This window comes from Kogia breviceps, chromosome 4 (genome assembly GCF_026419965.1).
Source record: "Kogia breviceps isolate mKogBre1 chromosome 4, mKogBre1 haplotype 1, whole genome shotgun sequence".
Taxonomy (NCBI): domain Eukaryota; kingdom Metazoa; phylum Chordata; class Mammalia; order Artiodactyla; family Physeteridae; genus Kogia; species Kogia breviceps.
In genome coordinates this window covers 133,653,235-133,672,027 of record NC_081313.1, presented here as the reverse complement: position 1 = coordinate 133,672,027, position 18,793 = coordinate 133,653,235, and the positions used below count along the sequence as shown (strand labels likewise).

Below are 18,793 nucleotides of genomic sequence, written 5' to 3'. Positions count from 1 at the left end.
GAGATTACTATAATCTGGAAAACTGTCCTTCAAAAATGAAGATGAGGGCTTCCCTGGTGGCACAGTGGTTGAGAGTCTGCCTGCCGATGCAGAGGACACAGGTTCGTGCCCCGGTCCGGGAGGATCCCACATGTCTCGAAGCGGCTAGGCCCGTGAGCCATGGCCGCTGAGCCTGTGAATTCGGAGGCTGTGCTCTGCAATGGGAGAGGCCACAACAGTGAGAGGCTCGCGTACCGGAAAAAAAAAAGAAGATGATGAAATGAATTTTCTAAAACAAAATCTGGGACTTCCCTGGTGGTCCAGTGGTAAAGAACCACCTTCCAATGCAGGGGACACAGGTTCGATCCCTGGTCAGGGAACTAGGATCCCACATGCTGCAGGGCAACTAAGCCCACGCATCACAACTACTGAGCTCGAGCACCTCAGCGAGAGAGTCCGTGTGCTGCAACTACAGAGCCCACATACCACAACTAGAGAGAGAAAACCCACACACCACCACTAGAGAGAAGTCTGGTACCACAACGAAGAGCCTGCGTGCCACAACTAAAGATCTCACACGCCTCAACGAAGACCCTGCATGCCACAACTAAGACCTGATGCGAACTTCCCTGGTGGCGCAGTGGTTAAGAATCCACCTGCCAATGCAGGGGGACACAAGTTCGAGCCCTGGTGCAGGAAGATCCCACATGCCATGGAGCAACTAAGCCCGTGTGCCACAACTACTGAGCCTGCACTCTAGAGCCCGCGAGCCACAACTACCAAGCCCATGTGCCACAACTACTGAGCCCACGTGCCACAATTACTGATGCCTGCGTGCCTAGAGCCCATGCTCTGCAACAAGAGAAGCCACTGCAATAAGTCCGTGCACTGCAACAAAGAGTATCCCCCGCTCGCTGCAACTAGAGAAAGCCCACGCGCAGCAACAAAGACCCAGAGCAGCCAAAAAATAAAATAAATTTATTTTTTTTAAAAAAGGACCTGACACAGCCAAAACTATAAATTAAATAAATATTTTTTAAATGTAAAACAAAAGCTGAGTTCATAACCACAAGCTCTCCTTTACAAAAAAATGCTAAAAGGAGTCCTAAAAGTTGAAACAAAAGGCCATTAGGCAGCAACACCAAGGCATATAAAATAAAAATAGCTGATAAAGGTAAATATATAGACCAATACAATACTGTAATACTATAATGGTGGCATATAAAGCACTTTTAAGTCTGGTATTGAATTTAAAAGACAATACCATAAGAAATAACTATAATTATAGAACTATGTTAATGAATACACGTAATTTGTGACATCAATAACAAAGTGGGAATGGGGAGATGTAAAAGAGTTTTTGTACACAATTGAAGTTACATCATTACCAGCTCCAAACAGTTTGCTATAACTATAAAATGTTTTATGTGGGCTTCCCTGGTGGCACAGTGGTTGAGAATCTGCCTGCCAATGCAGGGGACACGGGTTTGAGCCCTGGTCTGGGAAGATCCCACATGCTGTGGAACAACTAGGCCTGTGAGCCACAATTACTAATAAGCCTGCACGTCTGGACCCTGCACTCCGCAACAAGAAAGGCCACGATAGTGAGAGGCCCACGCACCACGATGAAGAGTGACCACCGCTTGCCACAACTAGAGAAAGCCCTTGCACAGAAACGAAGACCCAACACAGCCATAAATAAATAAATAAATAAATTTTTTAAAAAAATGTTTTATGTAAGCCCCATGGTAACCACAAAGAAAATACCTACAGAAGATAAAATCAGAAAGAAATCAAAGTATATCAATATAAAAAAAAATCAAAGAAATACAAAGGAGGGCTGCAAGAGAGATAAGAGGGACAAATTAGCTGCAAGACAGAAAACAATTAAAATGGCAATAAGTCCTTCCCTGTCAATAATTTCTTTGAATGTAAATGGGTTAAACTGCTCGATCAAAAGACATAGCGTGGCTAAATGGACTAAAAAAAACAAGATGCAACTATATTCATTCTACAAGATAACATCACCTTAGATGTAAAGACATATGTAGACTGAAACCAAAAGGATGAAAGATATTACATGCAAACGAGAGCAGAGGTAGCCATAGTTGAACAAAATAGACAAGCCAATACTATCTCTAGAGGCAAATAAGGACATTATATAATGATAAAAGAATCAATTTACCAGGAAAATAAACAATTATAAACATATTTTAAAAGATAACAATCATAAACAATCAAAAATAAATATGTATGTAACATCAGAACACACAAATATATGAAGAAAACACTAACAGAAATGACAGGAGAAACAGACAGTAAAACAATAACAGTAGAGTTTAGGGACTTCTCTGGTGAAACAGTGGCTATGACTCCACGCTCCCAATGCAGGGGGCCCAGGTTCGATCCCTGGTCAGGGAACCAGATCCCATATGCATGCCGCAACTAAGGAGCCCATGAGCCACAACTAAGACCTGGCGTAACCTAAATAAATAAATAAATAAATATATTTTTAGAAGAGTTCAGTACTCCGCTTTCAATAACAAAGACAACAACCAGACAGAAGATCAATATGAAAAACAGAGAACTTGAACATCACTGTAGACCAACGTGACCTAACAGAAAAATACAGAACACTCAACCTTATAGCAGCAGAATACACATTCTTCTCAAACACACAGGGAACATTTTCCAGGATAGATCACATAATAGATCATAAAACAAGCCTTAACAAATTTAAAAATACTGAAATCACACCAAGTATCTTTCCCAATCACAATGGAATGAAATTAAAAATGAAGAGCAGTTGGGAAATAAAAAATTCACAAATATGTGGAAATTAACACTCTTGAATAACAAATTGGTCAGAGAAGAAATCTCCTCCCTCAAATTAGAACATACTCTGAGACAAATGGAAACAATAACACAATATACTAAAACTTATGGGATGTAGCAAAAAGAAGTACTAAAAGGCAAGTTTACAGCACAAAGTGCTTACATAAAGAAGAAAGAAAGATCTCAAATAAACAACCTAACTTTACATTCAAGGAATAAGAAAAATAATAAGCACAAAGTTTATTTGCAAAGAGAAAGAAGTAATAAATATTAGAGCAGAAATAAACGAAAGAGAATTTTTTAAAAATATAAACAAAACTAAGAGTTTGTTTTTTAAAGATCAACAAAATTGACAAGACTTTAGCTAGATGGAGAGAGTGAGGGAGACACAAATAATGAAAACCAGAAATTAGAGAAGACATTTCAATGGAAGCCACAGAAACAGAAGTTTAAGAGACTACTATGAACTATTATATGCTAACAAATTGGATAACCTACAAGAGTTGGATAAATTTCTAGAAACATGCAATCCACCCAGACTCAATCATGAAGAAATAGAAAACCTGTAGTAAGGAGATTAAATCAGTCATCAAAAACTTCCCAAGAAAGAAGAGCCCCAGGATCAGATGCCTCCACTAGAGAATTCTACCAAGCATTTAAATAAGAATTAATCCTGAGCCTTCTCAAACTCTTCCAAAAAATGGAAGAGGGGGGAGCCAGACAAATACATGTTAATTTAAAAAAAAAAAGACATACCAATATCCCTTATGAACACTTATGTAAAAAATTCTCACCGAATTAGCAAACTGAATTCAACAGCAGCACTTAAAAAGGATTATACACCATGACCAAGTGGGACTCATTCCTGGGATGGAAGGATGGTTCAACATACAAAAATCAATAAATGTAATACAACACATTAAAAGAAGGAAGAAAATCACATGATCATCTCAATTGATGCAGAAAGGCTTGACTACATTCAACACATTTTCCTGATAAAAAACACTCAACTAGGAACAGAAGGAAATAGTCTAAAATAAAGGTCATTTATGAAAATCTCACAGCTAACAGACAGTCCATGGTGAAAGACTGAAAGCTTTTTCTCTAAGATCAGGAAGAGGCCAGAATGCCCATTCTTGACACTTCTATTTAACACAATACTAGAAGTCCAATTAGGCAAGAATTAGAAATAAAAGGCACCCAAATTGGAAAGGGAAAAGTAAAATGATCTCTGTTCATAGATGACATGACCTAATGTAAAGAAAAGCCTAAATATTCCACAAAAAAGCTGTAAGAATATAAATGAATTCAGTAAAGCTGCAAGATAGAAAAATCAACATTCAAAAATCACTTGTGGGACTTCCACAGTGGTTAAAAATCTGCCTGCCAATGCAGGGGACATAGGTTCGAGCCCTGGTCCAGGAAGATTCCACATGCCGCAGAGCAACTAAGCCAGTCCATCCCAACTACTGAGCATGTACTCTAGAGGCCACGAGCCACAAGTACTGAGCCCACATGTCACAACTACTGAAGCCCTTGCACCCAGAGCCCATGCTCCTCAACAAGAGAAACCAGCGCAATGAGAAGCTTTGCCCTTTGCTTTGCCACAACTAGAGAAAGCCCTCACACAGAAACGAAGACCCAACACAGCAAAAATAAATTAATTAATTAATAAACTCCTACCCGCAACATCTAAAAAAAGAGTGGCCCCTGCTCACCGCAACTAGAGACAGCCCACGCACAGCAACAGAGACCCAACGCAGCCATAAATAAATAAATAAATAAATAAATAAATAGATAGATAGATAAATAAATAAATAAATAAATAAATTTTAAAAATCAGTTGTGTTTCTATACACTAATAATGAACAATTCGAAAAGGAAATTAAGAAAACAATCCCACTTATAATAGCATAAAAAAGAATAAAAACACTTAGGAATAAACTTAACCAAGGAAGTGAAAGAGTTGGGCACTTAAACTATAAAACATTGCTGAAAGAAATTAAAAACATAAATAAATGGAAAGACATCCTGTGTTCATGGATTCAAAAGACTTAACATTAACAAAATGTCAATACTACTCAAGCGATCTTCAGATTCACTGCTCTATCAAAATCCCAATGGCATTTTTTGCAGAAATAGAAAAAAGACATCCTAAAATTCACATGAAATCTCAATGGACCCCAAATAGTCAAAATAATCTTGACAAAGAACAAAGATGGTGGAGGACTCACACACTGTGTTTTCAAAACATGTTACGAAGCTACAGTAATCAAAACAATATGATAGGACTTCCCTGGTGGCACAGTGGTTAAGAATCCACCTGCCAATGCATGGGACACAGGTTTTAGCCCTCGTCCGGGAAGATTCCACATGCCGCGGAGCAACTAAGGCCATGCGCCACAACTACTGAGCCTGAACTCTAGAGCCTGTGAGCCACAACTACTGAGCCCAAGTGTCACAACTACTGAAGCCTACGCGCCTAGAGCCCTTGCTCTGCGACGAGAAGCCACCCAATGAGAAGCCCATGCACCGCAACGAAGAGTAGCCCCTGCTCGCCACAACTAGAGAAAAGCCTGCGCGCAGCAACAAAGACCCAACACAGTCAAAAATATTAAATAAATAAATAAATGTAATTGAAAACAAAAAGAAAAACATGGTATTACCATAAAGATAAACATATAGATAATGGAACAAAATAGAGAGCCCGGAAACGAACCCTTACATGTATGGTCAAATTATCTTTGACAAGGGTGCTAAGACTATACAATGCGGAAAAGATAGTCTCTTCAATAAATGGTGTTATGCAACAATGTGCATACAGTTAATACTGTAATATACACTTTAAACTTGTTCAGAGGGTGAATTCATGTGTTTTTTACCATAATAAAGCATTGATACACATGCTAAGTAAAAAAAAAAAAAAAAGTACCACATATTGTATGATTCCATTTACATGAAATGTACAGAACAGGCAAATCTATAAATTGGGGAGAAATGAAGGGAGATTGATAAAGGGTACAAGGTTTCTTTCTGGGGTGATGCAAATGTTCCAAAATTAATCATGTTTATGGATGCACAAGTCTCTGAGTATACTAAAAAACCACTGAAGTTTAAACTTTCAACAGGTGAATTTTATGGTCAGTGAATTATGTTTCAGTAAAGCTGTTAGAATCTACTATGGTAAACAACATTGAAAACTCTTATGTTTAAGGAAAGTCAGTTTTATCCTCAATAACAATATTGTATAATATTATATTTTCAAAGACTCCTGCTGTTTTTCCTTCTGCTGCTAAGGAAGGATACCCTGGTACTTCAGATTTTTAAAACTTTATTCTCAAACCTCATTCCAGAAGGGATGCAAGACATCTAAGGCCTTCAAATACGTACTACAGGACACTTTTACATTTTTTCAAAAGCACGTCCCCTTTGTCTACATAACGGGACGACTTTCCTTAAGTTGTAGTCCAAGAGAGCCTGACGTTCAATAAAATCAATTTGCTTTCTGTAAACTAACTAGATTTAAGTCTTAGGCTCAGAGCCTCTCAAATACTTACAATACCAAATTGAGTCCCCCAAAGTTCACAGATTTTAAAAGGTAGGAAATGGGGAGCAGGAACAAAATGTTCTTGAGACTTACTAAAAGCAAAAGAAAAAAGAGCTTCTTGGTAAAACAATTTCTGAAAGTATATGGAAACCTGGTCCTCAAAATTCAGACCCTTCTACATAAAGCCCTTTCTTCATTTCAAGTGATAATCCTTCCCTCCCAACTTACACTTAGGCCTTCCATGAAAACAGACCAACTTCAGAAGGGTATCATTATCATCACTTCCTCTAGTTCCTTTCTTTCACAGTCAGGAGTCCTTACCTGGTTCAGGGAGCTCAGGCTGAGGGGTCAAACTGGGAATTCCTGGCTCCTTTTCCACCTCTTCATTGCTGGCACTGGATTTATCACAAACTTTCAACCGTGGCCCAGCTGAATCTAAGCAGTCAGCATGATTTGGATCTGTCAGTGCATCCTCTAGTATGTTCGTCGAAGGAGGAGGTCTCTGTTCTGGGAACTCATCTCCCTTCTTTACAGGGTCAGCAGGAAGCAAGACCCCAAAGGCACCCTCAGAGTTTTCTTTCTCCCTAAATCTGTTAGTGCGCTTACGAGGTTTAGTGCGCCTTTGGTTTAAACGCTGCCACCGCTTTTTAGGCACCACTTGATTTACACTAGTGGGTTCATCATTCTCACTAATCATTTCAGACTCCAGCTCTGTCCCTTTTCTGTTTTCAAAAGAGGGGTCTTTTTCAGGAACTTTATCAGGGTCAGACTGGTTGACTTTATTATTAAAATTAAGACTGGAAAAATGGGTACCATCTTCACTTGTTAAATGGCCCATTAATTGAAGGGGTTCTTCTTTACCAGGATCTTCTGCCTCACCTCTGGAGGAGCTAGTCTCTGAACCCCTACCCTCTCTGTCTCCCTGCAGTGCAGCTTCAAGAGTCACGGCTGGAAGCTGGTTCAGTTTTCTTTTGCGCTCTGTCTTTAAGGCTTTACGGTTCACTGTGTTCTTTCCCATCTGGGTTGAAAAACCATCTCGTAATTTGGATGGCTTTGATCGACCACAGTTGCGCCTAGTAACACAGTTTGAACGATTTTTGCCAGAAGCAGGGAGGTCTCTTTTATCGGACACCAAGCCAGGTAGGGAGGTAGATAGCTCCCCAGACAGTGCAGAGTCACCCCCACTAGGGCTAGGACGGACTGGATCCTGAGTGCCATCTCCAGTTTTTTCTGAACTGTGAGTGGAGCCTCCTGAAACCAAGACCTTAGAAGCCCCCACAGGACTACTGGTAGAACAGTCCCCAAGACCAGGGCTCCGATAAGAGACCAAGTTCTGAGCAGTCATTAACCGTTGCTCCTTGGTCTTACTATCATGCATATCTTTCAACATCATTAGTAATGTACTGAATTTGTAGTCTGGTTCAATAGGTATATGATTCTGACCAGAGGCAGAAGAAAAAAGTAATGGTTTTGATGGCTTTGACATTCCGGAGTCACTGACATCTTCACTTAAGGATCTATAAGAGAGTTCTTTCAACTCTGACAGAACGTGTTTCACCACTGCTGTTTCTATGTCACTCGAATCCCTGGTTTTCTCATGCATGTTGCTCAGTAGTTTTAGCCCATCCACTTTCCCACTTTTGGAAATGCTGGCCAAAGGAGAGCCTTTGGTATCAGAAGAGCAGCATTTCAAACTGCAGTCCTCATCTGCAACAGGCGGTTCTACTACAACTGGGTTTTCTTTATGTTTGCACTTGATACTTCGGATCTTGGGCTGTTTGCTTTTCGAATGTAACAGAACTTGATTTGTAGCCCCACCTTTTATTATTGAGTTCTCACTGGAAATGCTTGATGGTGTGTTAAATTTTGGAGAAAGACCATCATTTCTAAAATCTGATTGGGGTTTTCGGACAAGAGTTGACACTTTAAGATCAGAGAGATTAACCTGAGACGTCTCAGTTCCAGGCTCTACTGTCTTGGTACAATCCATCAAGTGGTCTGTGTGTGAATTAGTAATGAGGGTCTTCTGCTTTGCTTTTACCTTAGTGTTTGTGGCAGGATACCTAGAATACTTTACCTTTTCATTTTTCTGCACAGGTAACATGTTCTCTGTTCTATCAAAAGCATCTGCAATTTCAAGGACACTGTTATCAGACTCTGAACTATGATCTATGGGATCCAGATCACTGCTTCCATCATCATCAGAAGTGGTACAGATACTAATGGAATCACTTCGCTTTTCTTCATCACCTGCTCCAATATAGCAGAGCTGCACTTTTGAACTACACACCAGACCTCGCTGGAGTTTCTTCTTCTCCCCAGAACGTTTAGAGAGCAAGGCACCCTCAGACAAGCCCAGTAAAGAGTCACAATTTGAAGTCTCAAATTCTTTCTTTGCAGTGTTTTTTGCACAAGAAGAAAATAGGAAACTTCCTGGGGCAGAGCTGGGCCCTGTGAGGCTGTTTGCTATCCGGGAAAGTTCATTAGAGGCCTGATTATCAGATACATCCCCAGAAATAAAGTTCAAGCCAAGGTTCTCTGGAATCTTTCCCCTCCGTTCTTCCTTATGTGCTTCAAATTGCATGTGGCCCTTTTTCACACTAGTCCTTTTTGGATTATCAGAGCTCTTTCTGGCTAGAGACTTAGCACAAGGTTTTTCCTTCTCATCTGCAGAATGTTCAGAGTCAAAAGCCAGAGATTTCAAGCAGCCATTAAGCAATAGGTCATGTTCTGATTCGGGGTCATTTGTACAGTCCTCAAATGGCATATCCTCCTCACTGTCCAACTTGAGTGAACTGGTGACACATTTTCGGTTCTTCGACCCTTTGGGAACATCATACTGCTCAGCAAGACCAACACTGGCTTCCCATTTACTCAAAATTTTCTGAGGAACCTTAAATTTAAAGAGAAAAAGATTATCACTAGTCTAAGAAATAGAAGGGGAAACAGGGAGATGATCAGTGAACACCTCTCAAATCAGAAGCTTTTCCAAGCCTTGTTGTGCTTCTTCAAGGCTCTTTTATGGGACTGCCAGGTGGTTAACACCGACAGTTCACCCAGAACTTAGCTAATGGGGATTCCTCAACACTACTTCCACCACTAAGATCTATCATTGGAGAAAGACTGATCCCATAAACCCTCCACTCCCCTTACCATTAAAAGCACAAAAGAGTGGACCATAAATTAGACGACAACATTACATTACTAATCAACATTATATTACTAAATCAAGGAATAACCAGACCATTCCTACTCACCCCTCCAACCTTAGAATAAAGATTTCCTTCCTGACTTATGAAGGCCAAGCACTTGGCTCAGTTACATAAAAGAGAAAGCAAAAGGCTAAAGAAAGGAGATGCATGTGGAAAAACCAGGACTGGAGAAATGAATAAGTCAGACCTGCCCTAGAAGAAATGAAATTTGGAACTCTGGTTATCACCAGGCCCTTGGCTAATCAAATTCTTTTATACATGTTACCTACAATCTGGATTATAGGGACTTGCCTGGTGGTGCAGTGCTTAACATTCCTCCTGCCAATGCACGGGAAAGGGGTTCGATCTCTGGTCCTAGAAGATCCCCCATGCCGTGGAGCAACTAAGCCCATGCGTCACAACTACTAAGCCCTCATGTCACAACTACTGAAACCCGTGGACCTAGAGTCTGTGCTCTGCCACAAAAGAAGCCACCGCAATGAGAAGCCCGCACACTGCAACAAAGAGTAGCCCCTGCTTGCTGCAACTAGAGAAAGCCCACGTGCAGCAACAAAGACCCAACAGAGCAAAAAGGAAAATTTAATTAATTAATTAATTTTCTTTTAAATCTGGATTATAACCAAGCAGTGTCCTGGGCTTAACCATGTAGTCCAGAGACAACAATATACCCTGGATATATAACAAGTTACATATGCTCTTTTCTTGATTCCTCACAGCATAAGGACATTGAGGCTCTGTGAAATATACCTAATTTTCAAGACTCTTATTTCCCTCCCTGGCTTCATACAATAAATGTCAATCAAGGTTCTATCAGTTAGTGTTCACAAATACTTTAATACTTGTGAAAGGTCATGTTCTGCTGACCACGTAAAAATTAAGGCCACTTATACAGGAAGCCTCCTCTTATAAAGCAATAAACTGATCATCTGGTTTACTTTACACAAAAACACCCACCCACTGACTTTCTAACTATGACCACAGTAAATCAATTTTCCAGAACCTGAAAGCCCTAGAGAACTCCTCTGAAAAGGGGGTTGGTTAATCTACATAGTTAAAGGCTTGACACAAAAACTCTGACACCTCCCCACCACCAACCATCCAAAGTATTAGAAAGGATGAAGTTATTCTCTTCTATTCTATCCTAACAATAACACACACTAGTTGTTTCAGAGCATCAGACATATAAAATATTTATTTCTAATCCTCACAACAGTTTGACAAGGTACACATTATTACATTAGTTTTAGAGAGGAAGGAACTCCAGTTGGAAACAGTAGGGACTGCATACTGACTAAAAATTATCCTAACTGTGATTCTTATAAAATAGCCTATAAGTCTGAAACACAAATCTAAGAGGAATTATTTCCCCTTCTAGAATAGACTATAAAGGAGTATCAAAAGAAACAGCCAAAACTTTAACACATCAAGCAAACGAAACAAAAACATCACATTCTTTATTAAAACATAACCAGGTTTGAAACTGCTTAAGCCTTAACAACCACACACAAAAACCAAAACAACAAACAAAACAAAAATGTTTAAAGTCTTATCTTTCTCATTTTTAAGAGAAATAATTAATCCAGAGAGTGAGAAGTAGAATATTTCATTTTGATTATCATTTTCTTCTTACATCAAATATAACCAAAGATGACTGGCCCATGCCTTTTTGTACTATCACATCTAAGTGACATGGCACAAGTTAACTGAAATCATTTCTCAAAAAATTGAGTATAAATATTTGGAAGGCTAGCCCCATGTCATCCCTGCAAAAACACTTGCTTTCTGCCAATTTTCTCACCAACATCCTACTACCAGAGGAAATAACTTATACTCCAAAAATATAATACTTCTTCTTTGATTGATCCTGTAAACCCTCCCTAACTACCCCCAAGAAGATAATTTGAGAGGGTTTTTTTTTTTTAAATACCTTATGCCTATATCCTTTTTCTTTCTGCTTCCCTCTTCTCCTAAGGACAGGTAGCTCTTCAAATTGATGTCTGCCTTCAAACATGACGATTGCTTTTCCAGCCACCCAGGCTCTCTCAGAAGGATCTCCAAAAGCCTCCACGTAGTACTGTCGATAGGGCCTCCGGTTAGAAACTAGATAAAAATAAAAACCACAGTGTCATTGCTTTAAAAAATTGATATTCATCATCAAAAGAGCAGCCACATAGCAGTGGCCAAAGAAGCCTCTTTTCACTTAAAACTAAAATAAAATAACAACTCAACAAGCTAAAAAACCTGCAGAACAAGAAACTCTGAAGTCGGTCAGATAGAAGGTAAATTTTCAATTTTCAACTTATGTGACAAGAAAATGGTTAAGAGTGTAATGAAAGAATTTAATGGTTTGGTCTGATGATACGCTATATATTCCAAACCAGTTGGTGGTTGATTAGCTAGCTAATCATATAACAAATTAATATAACAACTAAGTTTTTTCTACCATAAATCTATAAAATTTTATACCCTCATTACCAGAAATCACAAAAGGCATATGATAAGCCACAGCATCGGAAATATTATAATCAACCAGAACTAACCACCAAATAAACTCTTAAAACATTATGCTAAAATATAAGGAGGAAGAAATGTTTCAACACCATGCCACGTATGATGTGCTAACATTTATGGCAAAGCTACTCTGGACAAGGTACTACATTAGGTGCTTTGCATGTATTCTTCACAAAAATGAACTCTATAAAATAAGTATAGGGCTTCCCTGGTGGCGCAGTGGTTGAGAGTCCGCCTGCCAATGCAGGGGACACGGATTCGTGCCCCGGTCTGGGAAGATCCCACATGCCATGGAGCGGCTAGGCCTGTGAGCCATGGCTGAGCCTGCGCCTCCAGAGCATGTGCTCCACGACGGGAGAGGCCACAACAGTGAGAGGTCCATGTACCGCAAAAAATAAATAAATAAATAAAATAAAATAAGTATAATCTCTATTTTTTTAAACATCTTTATTGGAGTATAATTGGCTTACAATGGTGTGTTAGTTTCTGCTTTATAACAAAGTGTATCAGTTATACATATACATATGTTCCCATATCTCTTCCCTCTTGCGTCTCCCTCCCTTCCACCCTCCCTATTCCACCCCTCTAGGTGGTCACAAAGCACGGAGCTGATCTCCCTGTGCTATGCGGCTGCTTCCCACTAGCTATCTATTCTACGTATGGTAGTGTATATATGTCCATGCCACTCTCTCACTTTGTCACAGCCTACCCTTCCCCCTCCCCACATCCTCAAGTCCATTCTCTAGTAGGTCTGCATCTCCATTCCCGTCTTACCCCTAGGTTCATCATGACCTTTTTTATTTCTTAGATTCCATATATATGTGTTAGCATACAGTATTTGTTTTTCTTTTTCTGACTTACTTCACTCTGTATGACAGACTCTAGATCCATCCACCTCACTACAAATAACTCAATTTCGTTTCTTTTTATGGCTTAGTAATATTCCATTGTACATATGTGCCACATCTTCTTTATCCATTCATCTGATGAAGGACACTTAGGTTGCTTCCATCTCCTGGCTATTGTAAATAGAGCTGCAATGAACATTTTGGTACATGACTCTTTTTTTTTTTTTTTTTTTGGTGATACGCGGGCCTCTCACTGTTGTGGCCTCTCCTGTTGCGAAGCACAGGCTCCGGACGCGCAGGCTCAGTGGCCACGGCTCACGGGCCCAGCCGCTCCACGGCACGTGGGATCTTCCCGGACCAGGACACGAACCCGTGTCCCCTGCATCGGCAGGCGGATTCTCAACCACTGCGCCACCAGGGAAGCCCCATGACTCTTTTTGAATTATGGTTTTCTCAGGGTATATGCCCAGTAGTGGGATTGCTGGGTCATATGGTAGTTCTATTTGTAGTTTTTTAAGGAACCTCCATACTGTTCTCCATAGTGGCTGTATCAATTTACATTCCCACCAGCAGTGCAAGAGTGTCCCCTTTTCTCCACACCTTCTCCAGCATTTGTTTCTAGATTTTTTGATGATGGCCATATTCTGACCGGTGTGAGATGACATCTCATTGTAGTTTTGATTTGCATTTCTCTAATGATTAATGATGTTGAGCATTCTTTCATGTGTTTGTTGGCAATCTGTATATCTTCTTTGGAGAAATGTCTATTTAGGTCTTCTGCCCATTATTGGATTGGGCTGTTTTTTTAATATTGAGCTGCATGAGCTGCTTGTAAATTTGAGATTAATCCTTTGTCAGCTGCTTCGTTTGCAAATATTTTCTCCCATTCTAAGGGTTGTCTTTTGGCCTTGTTTATGGTTTCCTTTGCTGTGCAAAAGCTTTTAAGTTTCATTAGGTCCCATTTGTTTATTTTTGTTTTTATTTCCATTTCTCTAGGAGATGGGTCAAAAAGGATCTTGCTATGATTTATGTCATAGAGTGTTCTGCCTATGTTTTCCTCTAAGAGTTTGATAGTTTCTGGCCTTACATTTAGGTCTTTAATCCATTTTGAGCTTATTTTTGTATATTTTGTTAGGGAAAGTTCTAACCTCATACTTTTACATGTACCTGTCCAGTTTTCCCAGCACCACTTACTGAAGAGGCTGTCTTTTCTCCACTGTATATTCTTGCCTCCTTTATCAAAGATAAGGTGACAATATGTGCATGGATTTATCTCTGGGCTTTCTATCCTGTTCCACTGATCTACATTTCTGTTTTTGTGCCAGTACCATACTGTCTTCATTAATGTAGCTTTGTAGTATAGTCTGAAGTCAAGGAGCCTGATTCCTCCAGCTCCATTTTTCGTTCTCAAGATTGCTTTGGCTATTCGGGGTCTTGTGTTTCCATACAAATTGTGAAATTTTTTGTTCTAGTTCTGTGAAAAATGCCAGTGGTAGTGTGATTGGGATTGCATTGAATCTGTAGATTGCTTTGGATAGTAGAGTCATTTTCACAATGTTGATTCTTCCAATCCAAGAACATGGTATATCTCTCCATCTATCTGTATCATCTTTAATTTCTTTCATCAGTGTCTTATACTTTTCTTCATACAGGTCTTTTGTCTCCTTAGGTTTATTCCTAGACATTTTATTCTATTTGTTGCAATGGTAAATGGGAGTGTTTTCTTAATTTCACTCTCAGATTTTTCATCATTAGTGTATAAGAATGCCAGAGATTTCTGTACATTAATTTTGTATCCTGCTACTTTACCAAATTCATTGATTAGCTCTAGTAGTTTTCTGGTAGCATCCTTAGGATTCTCTATGTATAGTACCATGTCATCTGCAAACAGTGACAGCTTTACTTCTTCTTTTCCTATTTGGATTCCTTTTATTTCTTTTTTTCCTCTGATTGCTGTGGCTAGAACTTCCAAAACTAGGTTGAATAAGAGTGGTGAGAGTGGGCAACCTTGTCTTGTTCCTGATCTTAGTGGCAATGGTTTCAGTTTTTCACCATTGAGAACAATGCTGGTTGTGGGTTTGTCATATATGGCCTTTATTATGTTGAGGAAAGTTCCCTCTATGCCTACTTTCTGCAGGTTTTTTATCATAAATGGGTGTTGAATTTTGTCAAAAGCTTTCTCTGCATCTATTGAGATGATCATATGGTTTTTCTCCTTCAGTTTGTTGATGTGGTATATCACGTTGATTGATTTGCGTATATTGAAGAATCCTTGCATTCCTGGAATAAACCCCACTTGATCATGGTGTATGATCCTTTTAATGTGCTGTTGGATTCTGTTTGCTAGTATTTTGTTGAGGATTTTTGCATTTATGTTCATGAGTGATATTGGCCTGTAGTTTTCTTCTTTGTGACATCTTTGTCTGGTTTTGGTATCAGGGTGATGGTGGCCTCGTAGAATGAGTTTGGGGGTGTTTCTCCCTCTGCTATCTTTTGGAAGAGTTTGAGAAGGATAGGTGTTAGCTCTTCTCTAAATGTTTGACAGAATTCGTCTGTGAAGCCATCTGGTCCTGCGCTTTTGTTTGTTGGAAGATTTTTAATCACAGTTTCAATTTCAGTGCTTGTGATTGGTCTGTTCATATTTTCTATTTCTTCCTGATTCAGTCTCTGCAGGTTGCGCATTTCTAAGAATTTGTCCATTTCTTCCAGGTTGTCCATTTTATTGGCATAGAGTTGCTTGTAGTAATCTCTCATGATCTTTTGTATTTCTGCAGTGTCAGTTGTTACTTCTCCTCTTTCATTTCTAATTCTATTGATTTGGTCTTCTCCCTTTTTTTCTTCATGAGTCTGGCTAATGGTTTATCAATTTTGTTTATCTTCTCAAAGAACCAGCTTTTAGTTTTATTGATCTTTGCTATCGTTTCCTTCATTTCTTTTTCATTTATTTCTGATCTGATCTTTATGATTTCTTTCCTTCTGCTAAATTTGGGGGTTTTTTGTTCTTCTTTCTCTAATTGCTTTAGGTGTAAGGTTAGGTTGTTTATTCATATAATCTCCATTTTATAGACAGAATAATCAATCCAATTACTTCAGAGAGAGCAAATTCAGAGTGAAACACTGGTTTTTCAGAGAAAGTGGAACTTGATATTTCAAACTACAGAAATTTTTTTTAAAAAAGGAAATCTCAACAGCCCCCTCCCCCCCAAAATCCACTTATTCTATAGTTTCTTGGCTGTCCAAAGTTCTATGCATACAATTACCAAAAATAAAAACAATACAAATCTCATCCAGAAAAGATTATAATCAAATTTACCTAGTATATGTCATCTTCTACACACTTACCATCTTTACATTTTTCATACCAGTAAAAAATGTCACAAAAGAAATATAGTCAGGGTTACACAGGTGTAATGATTTGTCTCTATTTAGAAAAGGAAATCATTTTATATAAAAATTCACTTTAACTCACACTGAATTACAACCTGGAAAAATTTTGTTTTATTGTACATTTTAAAAACAAGTTCTGGGGGCTTCCCTGGTGGCGCAGTGGTTGAGAGTCCTCCTGCTGATGTTGGGGACACGGGTTCGTGCCCCCGTGTGGGAGGCTCCCGCGTGCCGCGGAGCGGCTGGGCCCGTGAGCCATGGCCGCTGAGCCTGCGTGTCCAGAGCCTGCGCTCCGCAACGGGAGAGGCTGCAGCAGTGAGAGGCCCGCGTACGGCAAAAAAAAAAAATAATACATTAATTTTTAAAAAAAAATAAAAAATAAAAAGAAGTTCTATAAAAAAAAAAAAAAACCTGAACTCCTTAATCTCTACCTACTAAATTAAACCCTTCAATAGAAACCACCTATAAAGGGGGATTAAATGTATGTGTATATATACACATACATACATACACACACACACACACACACACACAGACACACAGAGGTTCTTAAAGTCGTCTGAAAAGTAAATCATTCACCCATAAATAAGTAAATTCATCTAACACAGACTGAACATTTATGATGTGCCAGCACTATACAGAGGACTGAAAAGAACTCATTGCCTGGTGGGTGAGAGATGTACAGTATAAAGAGATTATGGTAAAACAGCATGCTAATTGCGATAACACGAACATTCACTTTTTTAAATAAATTTTTCAAGTATTTCTTGAGTACACTGTATTTTATCATTTGATAGTATCTATTGGTGATGGCATTTTTTTTAATTGAGATATAACTGATGGATAACATTAGTTTCAGGTATACAACATAATGATTCAGTATTTATATATATTGCAAAATGACCCCCACAATGTCTAGTCAACATCCGTCACCATACGTAGTTATAAAAAGATTTTTTCTTGTGATGAGATCTTTTAAGATCTACTACTCTCTTAGCAAATTTTAAATATACAATACAGTATTAACTACAGTTGCCATGCTGTACATTACATCCATGTGACTTATTTCTTTTATAAATGGAAGTTTATAACTTTTGACCCCTTTCACCCATTTTGCTCCTCCAGTCTGTTCTCAGTATCTATGAACTTGGTTTTGTTTTTTCAATTTTGGTTTTTTTAGATTCCACATATAAGTTAAGATCATATAGTATTTATAATTTCTGTCTGATTTATTTCACTTAGTAAAATGCCCACCAGGTACATCCATGTTGTCACAAATGGCAAGGTTTCATTCTTTTGTATGGCTGAATAATATTCAATTGTGATATATACCACATTTTCAATACCTATTCATCTATTGATGGACACTTAGTTGTTAACATTCACTTTTTTAAAAGTGAAAAATCATTAACTGGAGGACAAATGGGACACCTGAGCATAAAATTTAAAGGTAAACAGTCTGCTGAGGGGAGAATTCCTATATAAGGACATAGAACCCTCAAAGACATGAATGAATAATAAAACGAATGAAATAGCTAGGAACTGCAATTAGTTCAAAACACTAAATCATAAAGTGAAAGGAAAGGGAAACTAAGCAGGTAAGCAGTGACCAGACGTGAACAGCTTGGATACCATGTTAAGAGTTTGACCACTGGGACTTCCCTGGTGGTCTGTGGTTAAGACTCTGCGCTTCCAACACAGGGGGCACAGGTTCGATCCCCCGTCGAGGAACTGAGATCCCACGTGCTGCACTAAGACCCTCCATGTTAAGAGTTTGACCATTATCCTGTTGACCCTGAACCTCATTTAAACTGTGGAACCACAGGCTCAGTTTTCCATCTTAGAAAGATAAGTCTCCTTGACCTCTGAATAACACATTTAACAGGAAACAGGGAGGAAACTCAGGAGACCAGAGATTACCAAAAGAGTATATACTCAAGATGACTAAAACCTAAACTAAGGTGGTAGCAATGGGAATTAAAAGAACAAAATAGGGCTTCCCTGGTGGCGCAGTGGTTGAGAATCCGCCTGACGATGCAGGGGTCACGGGTTCGTGCCCTGGTCCGGGAAGATCCCATATGCCGCGGAGCAACTAAGCCCGTGAGCCATGGCCGCTGGGCCTGCGCGTCTGGAGCCTGTGCTCCGCAATGGGAGAGGCCACAGCAGTGAGAGGCCCGCATACCACAAAAAAAAAAAAAAAAAAAAAAAAAAAGAACAAAATATGAAAGATTTTTTAAGAAGACAAATCAAAAGGACTAGATATTAATTAAAAGTCAGATAGAATGTGACCACCTAGAGGCGTGCGATAGGGAGGGTGGGAGACGCAAGAGGGAAGAGATATGGAACATATGTGTACGTGTAGCTGATTCACTTTGCTATAAAGCAGAAACCAGCACACCATTGTAGAGCAATTATACTCCAATAAAGATGTTAAAAAATAATAATAATTAAATTAAATTACATGTTATTTTTTTTAA

The 18,793-nt window shown here is 39.1% G+C and overlaps 1 protein-coding gene across 13 annotated transcripts in view; it reads right to left on the bottom strand.

Annotated features, from left to right (window-relative positions):
- The window catches only part of NSD1 (nuclear receptor binding SET domain protein 1), a 144,863-nt gene that overhangs the window by 67,538 nt on the left and 58,532 nt on the right, over nt 1–18,793 (bottom strand). For all 13 annotated transcript variants that reach the window (XM_067031946.1, XM_059061609.2, XM_067031944.1 and 10 more), the window contains 2 exons: nt 11,501–11,673; nt 6,683–9,254 (listed from right to left, as the gene is read on the bottom strand). In XM_067031946.1, coding sequence (XP_066888047.1) covers nt 6,683–9,254; nt 11,501–11,673 — 2,745 coding nt within the window. The remainder of the gene's footprint in view (nt 1–6,682; nt 9,255–11,500; nt 11,674–18,793) is intronic.